A 20,191-nucleotide genomic window follows, 5' to 3' on the forward strand; every position below is an offset into this window, starting at 1 on the left:
TTCGGGGGTTCCATGTTCCATATGTGTTGTGCATGCACAACTTGAAAAGAACTAGCTCCAGTTATGTAGGAACAGTGAAGGTAACGATCTCTTGTGAAAAACGTGAACTTGAAGAAGTGAAAATTGAACAATATGAACTATGAATATTGAACAACTTGAAGCTACATCTATAAGTGTGAACATTCTTAACAAAATATGGGAACAAAACATGGGCTATGTGCGCCGCGGTGGGCTTTGCCGCGATTATGGACACGTACCAAATGCTTCATGTGAAACGCCTGTGGGCGCATTGGAGAAAGCCATGAGCGTCCCTCTCGCACGATAAAGGTGTTGAAAACGGCCAATAAACTCCTCTAAGCAGGCAATAGATGGCATGGGCATGTCACATATTATTGTCTTTTTGATTAGGCCTACCAAGCACATATTCACGTTTAAATGAAGGTTACTGGATAATTTAAAACAAAAGCAAATTGTCCTGAAAGCATCCGATATGTCGCCCTTGGATTGAAAGTCAAAACTTTGAATGCGTCTTATGAAGCATTGGAGAAAGCCATGAGCGTCTCTCTCGCAAAATAAGTATAGGTATAAGTATATATACTCTTTTGATCCCGTGAGGGTGAAGCACACACTACCTGCAACAACAGCGGGAAAAAGATGGGGACTAAACGTGCATTATGAATATAATCAGTGGGAGCCCTGTGCTTGTTTCCCTGCAACAAGAAGCTTCCATCTGGGGGTGATAGAAGACAGTAACACCCTCAGTGTGTTTGAAATGTCCAGTCGATTGCGCAATTTGGTCTTAGTTGCAGTCATTGCCGAAAACCCGGCCTCGCATAGATACGTGGTGGGAAACGTTTTAAGCGCTTTTACGGCTATCTCGGGATATTCTGCTTTGGTTTTGATCCAAAAACCCGCCAGAGAGGTTTCCTTATACACACTCTTAAGACCACCGTCATTTGCAATTTCGATCAACTGCTCTTCCTCCTGCACTGACAAGTTAGGACTATTCGGGATATTGACAAATGGGTTGCGGACCCACTCATTGGTTTGCCAAAATCCCCATTACTGTTTGGAACATATCAAATACACCCCGGTCCACTCGTCGTCCCCACAAATCAAGCTTGGCTTTAAATGCAGCGACTTTATCTGCCAGGTTGAGGTCATTAAGCAACCCGAATATGTCACACAGGTAATCCTCATCACTAAAATGTGCAGCTAACAGTGACTTTTTTCTGTAAGAAATCTCTGCAGCGGCTCTCGCAACTCAAACACCCTGGCCAGTGACCTGCTAAAGATGCTTGTTTTTTGTTGTTCATTCTAGCAGTTTAGCTAACTTCGTGTGACACTACCGTTCGCCAAGAACTGATCAAGTGAAGTGAGCTGACCTGAGGCTGCGCAGCGCTGAAGGCAATTACTGTATGTAAAAGTGTTGAAGGCGGGCAGACAGACGTAAGAAAATAGACCTTGCATAATGCAAACATGCGTGCAATCAAACAACTGCATATAGGCCTATGCCATGTAAAAACGTGACATTATTGCAAATTAAATTTAGTTTAGTTTGCATGCATTTTTTTTAAAAACTCATGTCGTAGGCTACGGCCCGGTTAGGAATGTCCTGCGGCCCGGTGGTTGGGGACCGCTGCTCTAGAACCAGAGACAATTGATAAACTAACCATAGTTTTGCTGAACTAGCAGACTACCACAAAGTTGTGGAATGTATCTTATTTCAGGTTAGTTTGCAACAATGTACAAGTTTAAATAAAGTCTTTGAATTTGGGTGTTATTGTATGTGCGACGGCTACCGTAGTTCTATTGCAATATAATCCCTAAACACTAGATGGCAGAAGTTCTTACACATGAAAGAGAGGTCTGTGTAACGTGTGTGTTGTTTTCTTGCGTCACTTTTAGGTGGGTCAGTCGACTGAGCATCGCCACCACATTACACACAGAGCTGGAACGCATGCGGCAAGATCATGGTACGACACACATGCCCACGCACGCACACACACCAGCAGGCATGCGTCCGCCCACACACACACACACACACACACACACACACACACACATGCACATGCACACACACATACAGTTATGGAAACATATTTTAATGCACATGCATGCACAATTAACTGAGATAAAGCTAAACACAGATACACACACACACACACACACACACATACAAATGCATGTGTGGGCCTGTAGTCCCTGTCACATGGTGTTTACTGCATATCCACTGGCAAACAGAGAGAATGCACGCACACACACACACACACACACACACGTGCACATATACCAAACATAAATTCACTCAATCCCTTTCATCCTCTCAACAGTCACACACACACTCTCACACACACACACACTCTCTGACACACACACACACACACACATGCTTGACTGAGACTGCCAGATCAATTATTCCGTGCCCGTGAGCATTGAGCTTGCTGCTGATACCATGTTAATAAAAAACTGTATGTTCTAATAAAGAGTCGCACGGAAGCCACACACACACACACACACACACACACACACACACACACACACACACACACACACACACACACACACACACACACTGGCCAGTTGGTTTGGTCAAAAGGCATGGCCATGGACCCCCCCATCCCATCACCCCCTGTCATGTGCCACTCCATGACACATGCACACACACACACACACACACACATACACACACACACGCACCCTTGCATGCTGCCATCCATGGCTAGTCTGTTCCCTGAGGCTCCTGCCCAATCAATAGAGCAGTGCTTGGGCTGCTGCTGAAATATTCACTGGCTCCAAACAATGCTCCCAAAAAGGGCTCATCTTTCACACTACACTGAACGGGGCCATTAGCGTCCACCACTGCAGGCTACTGCATTACCAGGAGCAGCTGATGCTGCCGCACAGTGGGCAGGGTCTCGGGGTTAGGTGAGGGGTGAGGGTTAGTTGAGGGTTAGGGTTAGTTGAGGGTTAGGTGAGGGTTAGTTGAGGGTTAGGTAAGGGTTAGGTAAGGGTTAGGGTGTCACAGCCTGGGATATGCACCGTTAGGATAGGGGTGGGTTAGGGTTGGGGTTAGGTAAGGGGTGGGGGTGGGTTAGAATTGGGGTTAGGTAAGGGTTAGGGGTGGGTTAGGTAAGGGTTGGGTAAGGGTTAGGGGTGGGTTAGGGTTGGGGTTAGGATAAGGCTTAAGGTTAGGTAGGGGTTAGGGTTAGGGATAGGTAGGGGTTAGGTTAGGGGTGGGTTAGAGTTGGGGTTAGGATAAGGCTTAAGGTTAGGTAGGGGTTAGGGTAAGGGTTAGGGATAGGTAGGGGTTAGGTTAGGGGTGGGTTAGAGTTGGGGTTAGGTAAGGGGTAGGTTAGGGTAAGGGTTGGGGTTAGGTTAGGTTTAGGGTTGGGGTTAGGTTTAGGGTTAGGTCTTGGGATTAGAGTGTCACAGGAATAAGCACTGTATGCACTGTATCCATTTGTAATATATACATTTGATCTGGAATGTTTAAGTGATAAATCGCCTTACCCTGCCTTTAATTAGAAATCCTAAAGAAAGCTAAATATTACCAATGTGTATCAATGTACTGCATAAACCAACTTGCCTTAGCCAATACCAGTAGTTTGTACTCCAGTTTGTAAGCCACTAAGTCGTAGTATTTTAACAAGCGACACTGTGATTATGTTTGTGATTTTGTTTATGAATCTCCTTATCCATGTAGCCCAGAACATCAGCGAGGGCCATTAATCCTCAGTAATGTTTAAGTTTATGATTTTATGAAGATTACACAACTCAGTTATTGCTGCTAATAAAACTATTCAAGGCTGAAACAATGCCCTCATGGGATGTTATTGTGGTGTGTGTGTGTGTGTGTGTGTGTGTGTGTAGACTACTGGAGCGAGAGTGATCACGAGGAGGGCGACATGTCAGCCGCGCCCAAACAGGACAGCCCTCCCCCACCCTACGACACATACCCTCACCCCGCCTCAGTAAGTCTGTGTGTGTGTGGTGTGTGTGTGTCTGTGTATGTGTGTGTTGTGTGCAGTGTGGTGTGTGTGCATGTGTGTGTGTCTGTGTATGTATGCGTGATGTGTGTGTGTGTGTGTGTGTGGTGTGTGTCTGTATGTGTCCGTGTCTGTGTGATTGAGGTGTGTCTGTGTGTGGTGTGGTGTGTGTGGTGTGTGTGTGTGTCTGTGTATGTGTGTGTTGTGTGCAGTGTGGTGTGTGTGTGTGTGTGTGTGTGTGTGTGTGTGTGTGTGTGTGTGTGTGTGTGTGTGTGTGTGTGTTATTGTACAGTATGAGTGTTTGTAAATGTTTTTATATGATTGTTTTATGTGCTGACTCTACTGCAAGTGAATGTACCCGTTTGCTTGTGCCCCTATTGTCTGGGGAGAGTTTGTGTGTGTGTGTGTGTGTGTGTGTGTGGTGTGGTTGGCAGGTACAGGTGTGTGGATGGATGGCCTGCTGTGTTAACAAGCGCAGACCGCAGGGAAGGACTGGCATGCTGAACACGCACACATACACACACACACACACACACACACACACACACACACATACACACACACACACACACACACACAGTGTGTGAAACAGAAAGAAACTCAGAAGAAAGGATTGAGAAAGAGAAACCAGAGTGAATAATATTAAAAGAGTGTGTGCATGCGTCTTCATGTGTGTGTGTGTGTGTGTGTGTTTGAGAGGAGAGGAGTTTGCAGTTGAAGGACACATTAATTATGTAGCCCCTGGAGATTAGTAAGTGTGGGTGTGAGCATGTGTGTATGCGTACAATATGTGTGTTCCTTAATGTGAGTAAGGTGTGTGTGTGTGTGTGTGTGTGTGTGTGTGTGTGTATATGTGTGAATAAAAAGCATCCTAGAGTCCAGGCGCCCCCTCATTTAATGAGTAGACCGAGAAATGAGAGAGGCGCTTTAATCCCACTCCTGTGTGTGCATGCGTGCGTGTGTGTTTGTGTGCATGCGTGCGAGTGTGTGTGCATGTGTGTATGTGAGTGACTTGAAGCTGAGATGCTTTATCTATTGTACCTCTGGGAGATCAGACCTGCCTAGTCAGGTGATATTCTGTAGAATCCTCTGTAGAACTCTGAAGGACTCTTTGTAGAACCCAGTGATGCAGTTCCCTGACTGCTGTTGATTCTTTTTAGCCACTGATAATGTTGTGTGTTAAAGTTGTGATTCTGTTATTATGACCCGTTAAGCTGTGTGTGTGTGTGTGTGCGTGTGTGTGTGTGTGTGTGTGTGTGTGTGTGTGTGTGTGTGTCTGTGCTTGTATGTGGTGTGTGTATGTATGTGTGTATGTGTTGAGAGGTTTAGTGCCTGAAAGTCTGAGTTCACCAATGATTGTAACCTGAAGGCAAGACACCCAGGCTGGGCAGGTAGATGTCCTTTAGCCCCCCAGGCTGGGCAGGTAGATGTGATGTCCTTTAGCCCCCCAGGCTGGGCAGGTAGATGTGATGCCCTTTAGCCCCCCAAGTGGTGCAGGTAGATGTCCTTTAGCCCCCCAGGGTGGGCAGGTAGATGCCCTTTAGCCCCCCAGGCTGGGCAGGAGGTAGATCTTCTATAGTCTGTGTCCATACTTTTCTCTTTCTCTTCCCCTTCTGTCTGTCCTGCTTCTCCTCCCTCTCTCTCACTCCTTCTCTCCTTCTCTCTCTCACTCTATCCTTCCTCTCTCTCTTTCTCTCTCACTCTATCCTCTCTCTCTTCCTCTCTCATTTCCTCCTTCTCTCTCTCACTCCATCCTTCCTCTCTCTCTTTCTCACTCCTCCTCGTTCCTCTTCTCCTCCCCCCCGTCTCTCTCCATCCTCAGGTGAGTCCGTACCTGGAGCCGAAGCGGGGCCGCCACCCCTCTGCAGACACACACACACACACACACACGTCGCAGTCGCGCTCGTCCCACGAGGACTTCCGTCCCGACGCGGCCCAGAGCGGGGGGAGCCTGGGGGGTCCGGGGGGGGGCTCGCCGGGCCGCAAGTCCAGCCAGCGCCGCTCGTGGCAGGACCTGATCGAGACGCCGCTGACCAGCTCCGGCCTGCACTTCCTGCAGACGCTGCCGCTGGACGACGCCGTGTTTTGCGAGCCGCCCGGCGGTGGCGTGCCCTTCGAGCTGCGGCGCCAGGCCACGCTGCCCGCCCAGCGAGGGTACCTGCCCGAGCGCTACATGCCCCCCCTGGGGCGCCCGCAGGGCGAGCGCGTGCACCACGCCAGCGTCACCGTCACGCCCACGGACCCCTCGGCCGTCGGGGGGAAACCCCGCAGCTTCACACTGCCCCGGGACAGCGGTCTGCACGCCATTCTGACCGCCAACGCTGGAGCGGGCGCCGGACACCGCGACGCACCCCGCTACCACCTGCCGCCGGCCACCAGCAGAGACGCAGGTACACACACACACACACACATCATGCACACACACACATCATGCACACACACACACACATCATGTACACACACACACACATCATGCACACACACACACACACACACACATCATGCACACACACACACATCATGCACACACACACATCATGCACACACACACACACACACATCATGCACACACACACATCATGTACACACACACATCATGCACACACACACACATCATGCACACACACACACACATCATGCACAAACACACATCATGCACACACACACACACACACACATCATGCACACACACACACACACACACACACATCATGCACACACACACACACATCATGCACACACACACACACACACACACACACACACACACACACATCATGCACACACACACACATCATGCACACACACACACACACACACATACATCACACACACATCATGCACAGACACACATCATGCACACAAACACACACACACACATCATGCACATGCACACACGCACACATGCACACACACGCACACACTTACAAACACACACACACACACACACACGCACATCATGCTCACACACGCACACACGCACACACACACACATACACACACACACATTTTAATTCTTTATTTAAATCCACAAATCATATTACAACAGACAGGATTCAAATATTTCAAGAGATAAGATAGGGCTTTGTCACTCAATGATATTCAGGGGTACAAAAAACATCTCCTGCGCCATACTGCAAGGCTGCCTATAACTGCAGATATGGAGCAAAACTTTGCTAGCTGTTTTATGTTTCTGCTGGAGTGCCCTGCCAGCCTTAACCCACTGGAAACAAGATTGTGGACATGCCCCAAGCACACTCACACACACACATATGGTATATTAGGATAGTATATTACTATAGTATTAGTATAGTATATTAGTATAGTATAGTATAGTATAGTATAGTATAGTAGTATAGTATAGTATTATAGTATAGTATTATGGTATAGTACATTATAGTATAGTATAGTATTATAGTATAGAATAGTAGGGTATGGTATAGTATAGTATAGTAGGGTATAGTATAGTATAGTATTATAGTATAGAATAGTAGGGTATGGTATAGTATAGTATAGTAGGGTATAGTATAGTATAGTAGGGTATAGTATAGTATTATAGTATAGAATAGTAGGGTATAGTATAGTATAGTATAGTATAGTATAGTATTATGGTATAGAATAGTAGGGTATAGTATAGTATAGTATAGTATAGTATAGTATAGTATAGTATTATGATATAGTATAGTATAGTATTATAGTATAGAATAGTAGGGTATAGTATTGTATGGTATAGTATAGTATAGTATAGTATAGTATTATGATATAGTATATTATAGTATAGTATTATAGTATACAATAGTAGGGTATAGTATAGTATAGTATTATGGTATAGTATATTATAGTATAGTATTATGGTATAGAATAGTAGGGTATGGTATAATATAGTATAGTATAGTATAGTATTATGGTATAGAATAGTAGGGTATGGTATAGTATAGTATAGTATAGTATTATGGTATAGTATAGTATAGTATTATAGTATAGAATAGTAGGGTATAGTATAGTATAGTATTATAGTATAGAATAGTAGGGTATAGTATAGTATGGTATAGTATAGTATAGTATAGTATTATGGTATAGAATAGTAGGGTATGGTATAGTATAGTATAGTATAGTATAGTATAGTATTATGGTATAGTATAGTATAGTATTATAGTATAGAATAGTAGGGTATAGTATAGTATAGTATTATAGTATAGAATAGTAGGGTATAGTATAGTATGGTATAGTATAGTATAGTCTAGTATTATGGTATAGTATATTATAGTATAGTATTATAGTATAGAATAGTAGGGTATGGTATAGTATAGTATAGTATAGTATAGTATAGTATTATGGTATAGTATATTATAGTATAGTATTATAGTATAGAATAGTAGGGTATAGTATAGTATAGTATATACAGTGACGAGACGTGGGCACAGTGACGAGACGTGGGCACAGTGACGAGACATTGGCACAGTGACGAGACGTGGGCAGAGGTGTATATTCACCCTGGCTTGACATCAGGGACCGCAGCTGTCAAGATGGAGGTAAGATGTTATTAGAAAGAAATAGCTGTTACAGCCAGGGTATGCTAATGAGAGAGAGGGATAGAGAAAGAGACAAGGAGAGAGAGAGAGAGGGAAGGAGGGAGGAAGAGAGAGAGAGAGAGAGAGAGAGAGAGAGAGAGAGAGAGAGAGAAAGGGAAGGATGGAGGAAGAGAGAGGGACAAGGAGGGAGGGAGAAAGAGAGAGACAAGGAGGGAGGGAGGGAGACAGTGAGAAGGAGAGAGATGGAGGGAAGGAGGGAGAGAGAAAGAGAGAGAGACAAGAAGGGAGGGAGAGAGAGAGAGACAAGAAGCGCTTTCAGATATAGTACATGCGGAGGTTTGTCAAACGGAGGTCCTACCCTTCGGATGATTCAGATATGATGCTAACCTGCGGATCTTATACTGACCTTATACGGACTTATGTGTGAACGACATACACGCACATTACAGAATCTCCGTGTGGTTGTCGAGTGAAACTCAAGACTTCAAGGCCATCATACAACATTTTTAAGCAACAAACAAAATACTAACATAACAGTGAAGTTGTTCGTTTTTTCATGGTTTATTTTTTCCAAAAGCATCCTCTCCCCATGTGTCTATTGCATTTACGTAAGGAGCTTGGAACAAAGTTGGGTTTTCTTCGTTTTCATTTTCTCTAGGCATATATGCTCAGCAAATATCAGCTAGCTCAGCAGGTCATGAAGGCTATCAATAAACAGAAAACCGTGTTGGCTAACAATTTATTAAATACTCCTGTTATTGTCGTCAACGACGTCGCTGTAGGCTACTGCCTTTTCAGCGCCTTCTGCTTATCAGTCTTTTGAATTCGTTTGGCCTTGCCATGCAGTTGTAGGCTACAACGTGCCATTCCCTTCATGTGTTCTATCAAAATGTTGTATGCCCTCATGGACAGTAGCTCCGTGATGTCTGCATCTTTCCAGGTCGGAGATTTTCTGGACAGCACTATGCCACTCCATCATAACACTGGCATTTAAGTCAGATCTAACCACATGGACGCACGAAAGAAACATCACCAACACAACCTCTCACTAGGTGTGAATTTTAACCGCATGTTCTACGCCTCGTTCAGACACAGCACATTTACATAATGTCCGGAGGAAATACTAGGGGGGGAGTAGTAGAACAACCGGCTAAATTCGGACTTCCATATGACCGGTTATGTCGTTCAGATATACGGCCCCACCGTTTAACATCGGCAGAACCTCCAGTCTTACACGTATGTCTGAAAGCGGTGGTAGTGTAGTGGTTAAGGAGCTGGGCTAGCGTGCAGTAGCCTGAAAGTTGTCGGTTCAATTCCCGGCTTCCACCGTTGTGCCCTTGAGCAAGGCACTTTACCCCAAGTTGCTCCGGGGACAATGTGATCCCTTGTAATATAGCTGACATATGTAAGTCACTTCGGTCAAGAAGTGTCTGCTAAATGTAATGTAATGTAATAAAAGCGCTTAAGGAGAGAGATGGAGGGAAGGAGGAAGGGAAGAAGGGAGCGGGGAGAGAGACACAGAGGTGTTAAAGCAATTTATCTGGTGCAGAGAGGCTGAGGAGGAGGGCCGTAATGTCTGAGTTGAAGCTTGAGCCAAGTGAGAGAGATGAGACAAGATGAGATGAGCCAAGTGAGAGAGATGAGACGAGATGAGACGAGACGGCATTGGAAGCCACAGAGGAGCCAAGCAAAGGAGAGAGAGAGAGAGATGGAGAGATGTAGAGAGTGAGAAATAGAGAGAGAGAGGGAGGGGGAGATAAATGTAAGAGGGAGCAAGAGAGAGAGAGGGAGAGAGAGAGGGAGAAGGAGAGAGAGAAGTAGAGAAAGTAGAAGCAAAGGGGGAGAGGGAGACAGACAGAGAGACAGACGTGTAGAACACATAGCAGTGCTGAGGCTGTGGCGTTAAAAATGGATGGTGCTGTCATAACGACAGATTAAACACAACAGCCTGGAGAATCAAGGTTCCACAGGGACTGACCTCTCCTGCTACTGCACACACACAAACACGGGCACACAGACACACACGCACGGGCATGCACACACCACACACACATACGCACACACACACATATGGACAGACGCACACACACACACACACAGGCATGTACAGTACACACTGCACACGCACAGATGGACACACACACACACGCACACACACACACACACACACACACACACAGTACACACACACACACACACACACACTACATCCTGCATCTCCCTCATGCTTAGCACCATACACGTGTGATCCACATCAGAGCCGGATGTGGGCCTGTGGCGGCGTCTGAGTGCTGACTGGAGCAGCAGGTCCCACACAAACACACACACACACACACACGGAGCAGCAGGTCCTGAGTGATTTAGAGGACAATCCATGGTCCCAGAGCAGGACTGTGCAGAGCTGCAGCCACCGCAGCAGAGAGAAGCTCACAGCTAATTGATATTAAGTCATCCTGACATCCTCCTCCTCACTCTCCCTCTATTTCACTGTCTTTCACACACACACACACATACACACACACACATACACAGACAGACACACACATACACAGACTCATACACACACACATACACACACACATACACACACACACACACAAACAGACTCACACACGCACACACACACACACACACACTGACACATATGGACACACATACATGTATACATTCTCAGAGACACACAGAGACACTCAAAAGGTCAAACACACATCATGTCACACACTCACACTTAGATGCACACAAATACACACACATTTGCATACATACACACACATGCATGATAAGTGCAGACACACACACACAAGCACAGACACTTAGACCCACATCCACATATATGCACACACAGGGGCGCACTCACACACACTCACACACTCTCTGGACTGTAGGACACAGGGGCGCGCTCACACACACTCACACACACTCACACACTCTCTGGACTGTAGGACACACGGGCGCGCTCACACACACTCACACACAGGCGCGCACTCACACACACTCACACACTCCCAGGACTGTAGGACACAGGGGCACACTCACACACAGGCGCGCACTCACACACACTCACACACTCTCTGGACTGGTCAGAACATGGACAGAGAAGGGGTCCCTTCAGTGTGTGTTAACATCGCATCAGAGGGAGACCACAAAAATAGCCCTCTGGAGCTTGCTCACTTGCTCTCCCTCACACACACACACACACACACTCACGCACACACATACACAACACACACACACACACACACACACACACTCTCTCCCCTTTATCTGTGCTATTTCTTCACACTCTCCGACTGCACATTGCAGCGTGACCTTAGCGCTTGACTTGCCAAACGCACAAAGACTCAGATCACAGCAGAGCTCTTGCAGTCGGCAGCACAGCACAATGCTCTTCACTAGAGAGCTCCCCTTGATGGGCAACCCAACGCCCAGGGCTGCAGGCTCTCACAACGCTCTCTCTCTCTCTTTCTCTCTCTCTCTTTCTTTCCCTCTCTCTTTCTACCTCTTTCTCTTCCCACCTCTCTCTACCTCTCTCTCTTTCTTTCTCTCTCCCCCTCTCTTTCTCTCTTTCTCTTTCCCACTCTCTCTACCTCTCTCTCTTTCTCTCCCCCCCTCTCTCTCTCTTTCTCTTTCCCCCCCCTCTCTCTCTCTCTCTTTTTCTCTCTCTCTCTCTTTTCCCTCTCTCTCTCTCTCCCTCTCTCTCTCTCCCCATCTGCCTGGGGTCAACATGTTAGAGTGGTGTGTACTCTTCCCTCTGTGGCCAAGCACAGTATGACCATCACAGCAATCTGAGCCTTCAGTGTCCACTCCAACACAGAGGAGAGCCCTGTGTAAAACATGATACAGCAGTTAGTCAGGTCTGGTCAAGCAGCTTATTCATTTCCGATTGGACAAGAGGCATTCCATGATGGCGACATGTGGCTCTCAGATTACTACAGTAGTAGTCACTCCGTGTTTCATAAACATGTGAATTGATCCAACATCAACATTCCATTCAGTGAAAGCGAAGCATGCACTAGTGGTTGTGTACGGTGTGTTTTCAAAGCAAATCAATAGGAGCGTATCTATTTGTGCTCTCCCCTTCAGCTAACAAACCACTTCCCTCCTCATATACTACTTCCTCTCAGTTCTCCCATGAATGAGCCACCATGCTGCCAAGCATCAGGGAGTTTAGATACTGCAGCTGCTACGGTCCCAAATGATTAGAGTTCCTACAGTGTTGCTCTGTCAGATTACATTATGATTTATGATAGTGTTATTTCTCATTAATTGGGTTCCTGTACGTGCCTGATAGAGCCCCTCTGTGCAGTGTCTAGCTGCAGCTGCTGCTATGTGTGTAAATGAGGTTCTGCTGCCCCCTGCAGGGCTGGAGAGGGAGCGCCGTCAGCAGGCGGACTCGGTGGGGGAGCTGTACCGGGCGTTGGAGCGGGCGAGCTTGGCTCCACTGGGGGAGCTGCGGTCGACCGGACGGCTCGAGTACAAGCGCTCGTTTGTGCGCCGCTGCAATGACCCGCTACTCAACGACAAACTCCACCGCATGAGGATCATGCACAGCTCACTGAAGGTACACACACACACACACACACACACACACACACTCAGGTTCAGACTCACTAATCAATCACACATACAGATGATCCAGAAACAGAAAAGAACAAAGATTTAATAGAGAATTAAATACTTAATTGAAATATGATATGTATATTATATGGTGTCATATGGTATGTATATTATATGGTGTCATATGGTATGTATATTATATGGTGTCATATGGTATGTATATTATATGGTGTCATATGGTATATTATATGGTGTCTGGTATGTATATTATATGGTGTCATATGGTATGTATATTATATGGTGTCATATGGTATTATATGGTGTCTGGTATGTATATTATGTGGTGTCATATGGTATGTTTATTATATGGTGTCTGGTATGGTGTCATATGGTATGTATATTATATGTTTAGTTCTAACAGCAGGTTTTACTAACAGGTTTTTCTCCTGAGACCTGAGAGGTCTGGAGGGTGTGTACTGCTGAAGCATGTCTGAGAGGTATTTAGGTCCTGCTCCATTAAGTGACAAGCAGTAGTGCTTTAAAGTCAATTCTGTGACTTAGTGACCAGTATGCCAGATGGCCAGTCCAGCCCTGATTGGGGCAAAGCACAGGCGTAGCACTGCTACTTGGGTGCAGAGACATGACGCAACACGACTACCTTGTCTCACTCGCCACAGCACAGACAATCTCTACTCTTCAACAGCCCCAAGACTCTTGGTGATTCTGACCTTTCGACGATCGAAACTGCCCCAAACAGCCCCTACAAGATGCTTGGCATTTTTTGAGACCCACCCACTGATTGATTGCTGTCATTAACAGAATGGACCTAGACTAGGATAAGATCTTTTTTTTAGGATAAGATCTTTAAACAGACACAAGGTTGTGCTATGGGCATGTTATAGCCCTTCGTATGCAGGTCTGTATCTGGGCAAATGGGAGGAAGACTTTGTTTTGAGCCAAGAAAATAATGTGTATCACAAGTTGATGATGTATGTCTTTTTTGGTCTGGCTCAGAAACAGAGTTGAATGAATTTCATGGTTATCTGAATAGCATTATCCCAAACATCAAGCTGTCTATTGAGAATATAGTAAAGTGTGGCCATTTTGAAAGATAACCAAGGATCCCTGCATGCATCAGTGTATAGAAAAGCAACAGACAGAAACACAATCCTTTTTTTCTGGGGACCCACTTTTTAAAAATGACAGACCATCGCGACCCAACTCGTGACTGTGGTAGTTAACAAACTAGATCAGTGGTTCTCAAACTTTTTCTTTCATTCCCCACTTTGATCAAGGGGGCATTCTCGAGCCCCACCTGTCCCTCATCGCTCTAAGAAAGTGGTAGGTCAAGCTTAAAATTGTCAAATTTATTGAAATAATGACAAGTTCTAAATATATCCTCTTCAACAGAGTTAAAATCAGCTGGTGCTGCAGATATAATAATAAATAAATACATAACACACATATTTCTGTTTTCCAGCAACATATTAGGAAGCATAGGCCATTTTACAGCATTGTACAATATATTCAATGAAATACCAACATGCTGCATTAATTGGATCCATAATCCAGTCATACTGAGCACTGCTGGTTGGGAAATATTTTTGAAATAAACTTTGCAGGCCTAATGTTTAATACATGGGATCACAAGAGTGCCTCCCAATCAGACGTTTCAGCGATTTCGCTCAGAAATCTCAAAGGCATAATACTGTCGCGATCGAGGCGAAGTTTTTTTGGTGAATGCAGTAATCTTATTTGCTAGGTGAGGTAGGTGCTTGTCTTTGCCTTGTAACTGGACATTTAACTCAAATGTATCGCTAAGATATATCAAATATATCGCTAAGATAGGCCAGCTTCGTCAAGAAATGTTCATTAGTGAACGTGCTTGCAGATTCAAACATGCGCTCTTCCTCCAAGAAGAGGCGACTCGGAGCTCAAACACGCGCAACAGCACTTTACCTCAGGAAAGCCACCTTGCCTCGCTGTGAAACAGTACAGCCTTTTGGTCAGCTACCATCTCTTCGCAAAGTGCGGAGAATAGACGCGCTTTTAAGGGCCGGGTTTTGATAAAATTCACCACTTTCACAACAACGTTCAAAATGTCATGTAGGTCGGGACTAACTAAGCTGCCTTGACACGAGCGCTTCCCTGTGAATAACACAGTGCGTCCATTGCGCATCGGGTGCTACCTGGGCCCTGGTTTTCACGTCAGTTCGCGCCCCACCTGGCATGTCTCCGCGACCCACAATTTGAGAACGCTGGCTTAAAGAGAATGTCCTATATGGGCAGTTCCAGAGAGTGAAGAGAATCTGTGGCCAAGACCATGTTTTTTGAGAGTAAATCACTAGAAATGATGTCACGATTTAAGGAAAGGGGATATAGAAGTTCTACTTTTCAAAAAGCTTACACCAGAGCCAAACATGTAGACAGGTCATCACTACTACAAAGGAATACACCAAAACAAACAAAAGAGACCTGTATTTGTTACAACATACAGTACAGAGGCTGAACAGATAAAGCAAATCATCATACGAAAAAACTGGGGTATTATTTAGAGTGATGAGGTACTAAGTCAGGTCTTCCCTGAACCATCTCTTGTTAGTTTTAGAAGATGTCCTACCCTACAAGATAGACTGGTTCACAGTTATCTTAAAGCAGAAGGCAAACAAACATGGTTGGGCCCTAGCAGGGGCGGACTGGGACCAAAAATCGGCCCTGGCATATTTGGCCCAAGCTCAAATCGGTGGGGCACACCTAATTAAATACAAAATCTTTGCATTACCCTTAAATATGCATATATTTTCAACTGTCATGGAGCACTGAAAGAGATGTAGGCCTCATTGGTTATCTCTCTGACTGATCAGAGGTAGGCATGGAGCATATGATCTCCATATTCAAGTAGGCTAACAAGCAATTATTAAATAAGAGTTTCTGCTTGAATTCAAAGTATCATTTCAAATTATTCAATAGGCTACAATTGACAGCAGTACCAAAAATTACTGAAGCCTATGTGTAAAGAGTTAAATTACCCAGATTGTCTTTAATGTCATTTATACCAGTTATCCGTGTAGGACAACTGAAACAACACAAACAGGGCTGTTGCTGGAAATATTTTATTTACTGTATACTACCTACCTACATTGCTGGTACATTTTATGGTGTGTATATTATATGTAATGGTGTCATATGTTATGTATATTATTTGGTGTCATATGGTATGCATATTATATGGTGTCTGATATGGTGTCATATGCTCTTTCAATCCTCCGTGTGTGTGTGTGTCCTTTTTCCAGGACGTGACCCTACAGGACTCAGACCGGCCATCTGGATATTTAGGTTAGCGTTAGCGCAGCCTAGCGTTAGCGCAGCCTAGCGTTAACGTGGCCTTGACAACAGCGCAGGAGATGGAGCAGAACTACACCACGTCAAACCACGTCACGCCAAACCATGTCACGCCACGTCACACCAGAGCAAACTGCGGCAAATTCACGCCATCGTCCCTGCCTCTCCTCCACCCTGCCTCTCCTCCACCCTGTCTCCACCCTCACCGTCTCCCAGAGCAGAGGTCCATCTCTCTCACACACACACACACAAACACACACGAGAGTGGGAGAGAGTCTCTCTCTGAAGCCTGGGCTACACGCAGAGCTGAGCGGTAGATCAGAACCGGCTCAGAACCCACACTGTGGCGGCCTCCGTCCGAGATCTGACTGCGGTCCCGTCCGGTCTGGTCTGGTTCCATCTGCTCGTTTCAGAACCGTAGCCCAGCCGGATTCATGGGGGGGGGAAACGCCACCCTGACTGTTCCTGTGCATACTACTGTTATTGTCAACCCCCTGGGAGCCAAAGAGAGCCTAGCAGAGCAGAGCCTCAGGACAGCTCTCGGTCCAGCCCAGGTCAACTCTAGAGCCTGCTGACCTCTATGGGCGTCACCCTGACCTCCATGGGCCCCTGCCCTCTCTCACCCTATGCACTCTCACTCAGAGTATATCACATGTCTGTTCCTTTTGCAGAATCTGGACTCTATTTTTCTTTCTATGTGATGTTTTGCATCCTTGCTTTCTCTCTCTCTCTCTTTTTTTGTCTCACACGTACATATACACACACACACACAACGCTGCTCACAGACACAATAGCTGTTTGTCAATGGCTGCATGAACTGAAGCGGTCCATAAGTATGGTTAAGTGGTTTCCAGGTTACCTCTGACAGGGTAGATTAGCTGTATCCCTCTGGCCTTTTCTGCAAAGCACCATGGTAACACACTTTACATTCTATTGAGGTTTATGGCAGGGGACAGCTGTTTCTGTCAGCAGCTCTGCATTACATGGTCATTAAATCAGTTTCTGCACTCTCTCTCTCACACACACACACATTCTCTCTCTCTCTCTCACACATACACACACATTCTCTCTCTCTCTCACACACACACACACACACACACACATTCTCTCTCTCTCTCACACACACACACTCACACACAGACACACACACACACACACACACACATTCTCTCTCTCACACACACACAGACTACCTGTAGGTATTTGATCATTATTATAGCACCTTTTCTTAGCTGTATTGAACGCTAGTGATGGGAAGTACTGAGCCTGTTTTTGTGTCAGACTCATTCTTCACCTTTCAGGCCAGAACACTGGAGTTACTTCAGAAGTTTTAATCTTTCTGTTTCTCCATCTTTCTCTCACTCTCTCTATGTCTCTCTCACACACTTCCTGTCCCTCCTCACGCACTGAATCACCTTACGCCCTCTCTAATTCTCGTTTATATAAGATATATTCAGAGAAGACCCTTAAGAAAAAAAACAGGACACCAATGGTGCGCTGTTGCTTCTCTGTTGCATGACCACTGTCCATGGTGTCTGTACATACCTGGGTTTTGGAGTCTGTGTGCGCCTGTCGAGTGTGCAGTGCTTCCTCTGTGGTCTGTTTGTTGGTCAGAGAAATGGAAAAGAAACCTCATGGTGGGAGCATAACATGCCAAACACAATTGGAGAGTGTGTGTACGATATCTGCAGTGCAAGTGTGTGTTGTGCTTCATGTCGGGTTTTTCTCATGTCTTGTTTGTCTGAAGCTACCTACCAGGTCAACTTGAAACTCTGCACTCAGTATGGAGTCGTCGACGAAGAAAAAGACAACGGGTAGCAATAATGTGAACAATGATGTAACAATGATCTCTGCAAAAAACAAAAAAACAGTGTCTATTTTTGTATGCATGATATTTATCCGAAACTGTTTGTAAACGGTTTTTGTATGCTTTAATGTGTGCAATATCATGGTTTCTGCAGGTACAACACCCTGTCATTCACATTGTGGTTCCTGAAGATGTTTTGATGTATTGAATCTTTCTTGTCAATGCAAAAAAAAAAAAACTTTTATCAATAAACTGTTGGATGTTGCTCAGTGAAGATGACATGGCTGATGTCGAATAGTCTGTGTGGTGTGTGAGATGACGATGAGCGTAGTTTGGTCTCACAGAGCAGGAAGTGGAGTAGTCTGAGAGATGACGATGAGCATAGTTTGGTCTCGCAGAGCAGGAAGTGGAGTAGTCTGAGAGATGACGATGAGCATAGTTTGGTCTCGCAGAGCAGGAAGTGGAGTAGTCTGAGAGATGACGATGAGCATAGTTTGGTCTCGCAGAGCAGGAAGTGGAGTAGTGTGAGAGATGACGATGAGCATAGTTTGGTCTCGCAGAGCAGGAAGTTCTTTACTTTCTTTTATCTCCTATTCTCTAGAACAGTGTTTCTCAAACTTTTTCAGACCAAGGACCACTTAACCAATAAAATACCTCATTAACCATCTAGCTAAAAAAACTACACAACTACACAATAGGCCTACTCACTGAACCACCTTGCTTATCGTATTTGCACCTGTGTCAGAAGATTCATATGATTTAAACTGACGTAACTTACATAGGCAGTGTTGTAGAACTGTTTGGATTAACAAGTTGGTTCAATATTGCAAACAACTGATCTATATTATATTTTATCATGTCTGCTCACGGACCACTTGGGTTAGCTTGCTGACCACCAGTGGTCCCCGGTGAGAAACACTGCTCTAGAATATTGTAATGTTGAAAACTTTTAGAGAAACTGTTGCATGATGTAGCATACTCTTTGAGAAACTGGAGAAACTTCCCAAGTACCGCTAACTGTTTTAAATGGAATGTACCTAAAGGTGTGATGTGTAATTCTAATCCAATATTATACAATACATATGGTAAAATAGAGTGAATCAGGGCCGGTTCTAGCCTACTACATTTGGCTGGACTGGTTGGCATTTTGTGTGGGCAACATAGCAAAGCATCAAATTGGATCAAAATGGACATAAACATAAAATATAAACACAAATAAATCAGTACCACCTACTACCTTGCTCAAGTTGCTGCAGCCAACAGCCAGGGATAGGCAGGATTTCTGATGCATAGTATTTTGTCATTTTGTATTTTATTTTGTTGAAGAAAATGGCTTTTTGTATTTTTGTATCACAATACTTTATAGGTGTAAAATACTGCCAAATATTTTTTGTAAAACCAATAGGCTACTTTAGGTGACGTGGTGACACTGAATGTAGCCTCTGACTGGTGCTGACTTAGTAATTTGCCTAGACTTGTGATCATAATATCAGATTCAGAAAGATATTCAGCAAGATGAGTAACTTGTATGTTGCTCACACACACAATATACGTCCTCTTATACCAACCTCAAGTTTCTTGAGAACTTTAAAGGTCAGTTTCTTGACAACTTTAACCATCCAGAACCCATGAAACCGGTTATGTGGTTGCCCTGCAACCATACTCAATCTGGGAATGCATTGACGATGTCCGAGACTTGGAATGTCTTCTAAAGGTATTGTGTTGTGTAGCCTTCAGAGAACGTTCTGAGAACTGGGAACTTACATTAAGGATAAAAAAATGTATCCTTTAACTGATGTTCCCAGAACGTTCCCTAAAGGTATAGTTTTGGGCAACTATCAGCGAACCTTTTGGGAACGTTCCCTGATGGTTATATTCAGGGGCGCCTGCAGGAATTAATGCTATGGTACGCACACATTTCCCCCCCCCCCCCCAAAATAAAAAAAAAACGTTGACGCGTGGAC

General features: G+C 45.1%; 1 protein-coding gene across 1 annotated transcript in view; it reads left to right on the forward strand.

Annotated features, from left to right (window-relative positions):
• Nucleotides 1-18,429, forward strand: part of cnksr2b (connector enhancer of kinase suppressor of Ras 2b) — a 130,544-nt gene extending 112,115 nt beyond the window's left edge. Inside the window, exons 21-25 of the mRNA XM_076274307.1 lie at nucleotides 1,909-1,976; nucleotides 3,874-3,974; nucleotides 5,812-6,379; nucleotides 12,883-13,082; nucleotides 16,372-18,429. Of these exons, the coding sequence (XP_076130422.1) occupies nucleotides 1,909-1,976; nucleotides 3,874-3,974; nucleotides 5,812-6,379; nucleotides 12,883-13,082; nucleotides 16,372-16,419 (985 nt within the window). The 3' untranslated portion in view covers nucleotides 16,420-18,429. The remainder of the gene's footprint in view (nucleotides 1-1,908; nucleotides 1,977-3,873; nucleotides 3,975-5,811; nucleotides 6,380-12,882; nucleotides 13,083-16,371) is intronic.
• The last annotated feature ends 1,762 nt before the right edge of the window (nucleotides 18,430-20,191 follow it).

This window comes from Alosa pseudoharengus, unplaced genomic scaffold, assembly GCF_046254945.1.
Source record: "Alosa pseudoharengus isolate Yale_2024_CS ecotype anadromous, Long Island Sound unplaced genomic scaffold, YU_APseudo_1.1 YU_APseudo_1.1_scf_8, whole genome shotgun sequence".
Classification (NCBI taxonomy): Eukaryota; Metazoa; Chordata; class Actinopteri; order Clupeiformes; family Clupeidae; genus Alosa; species Alosa pseudoharengus.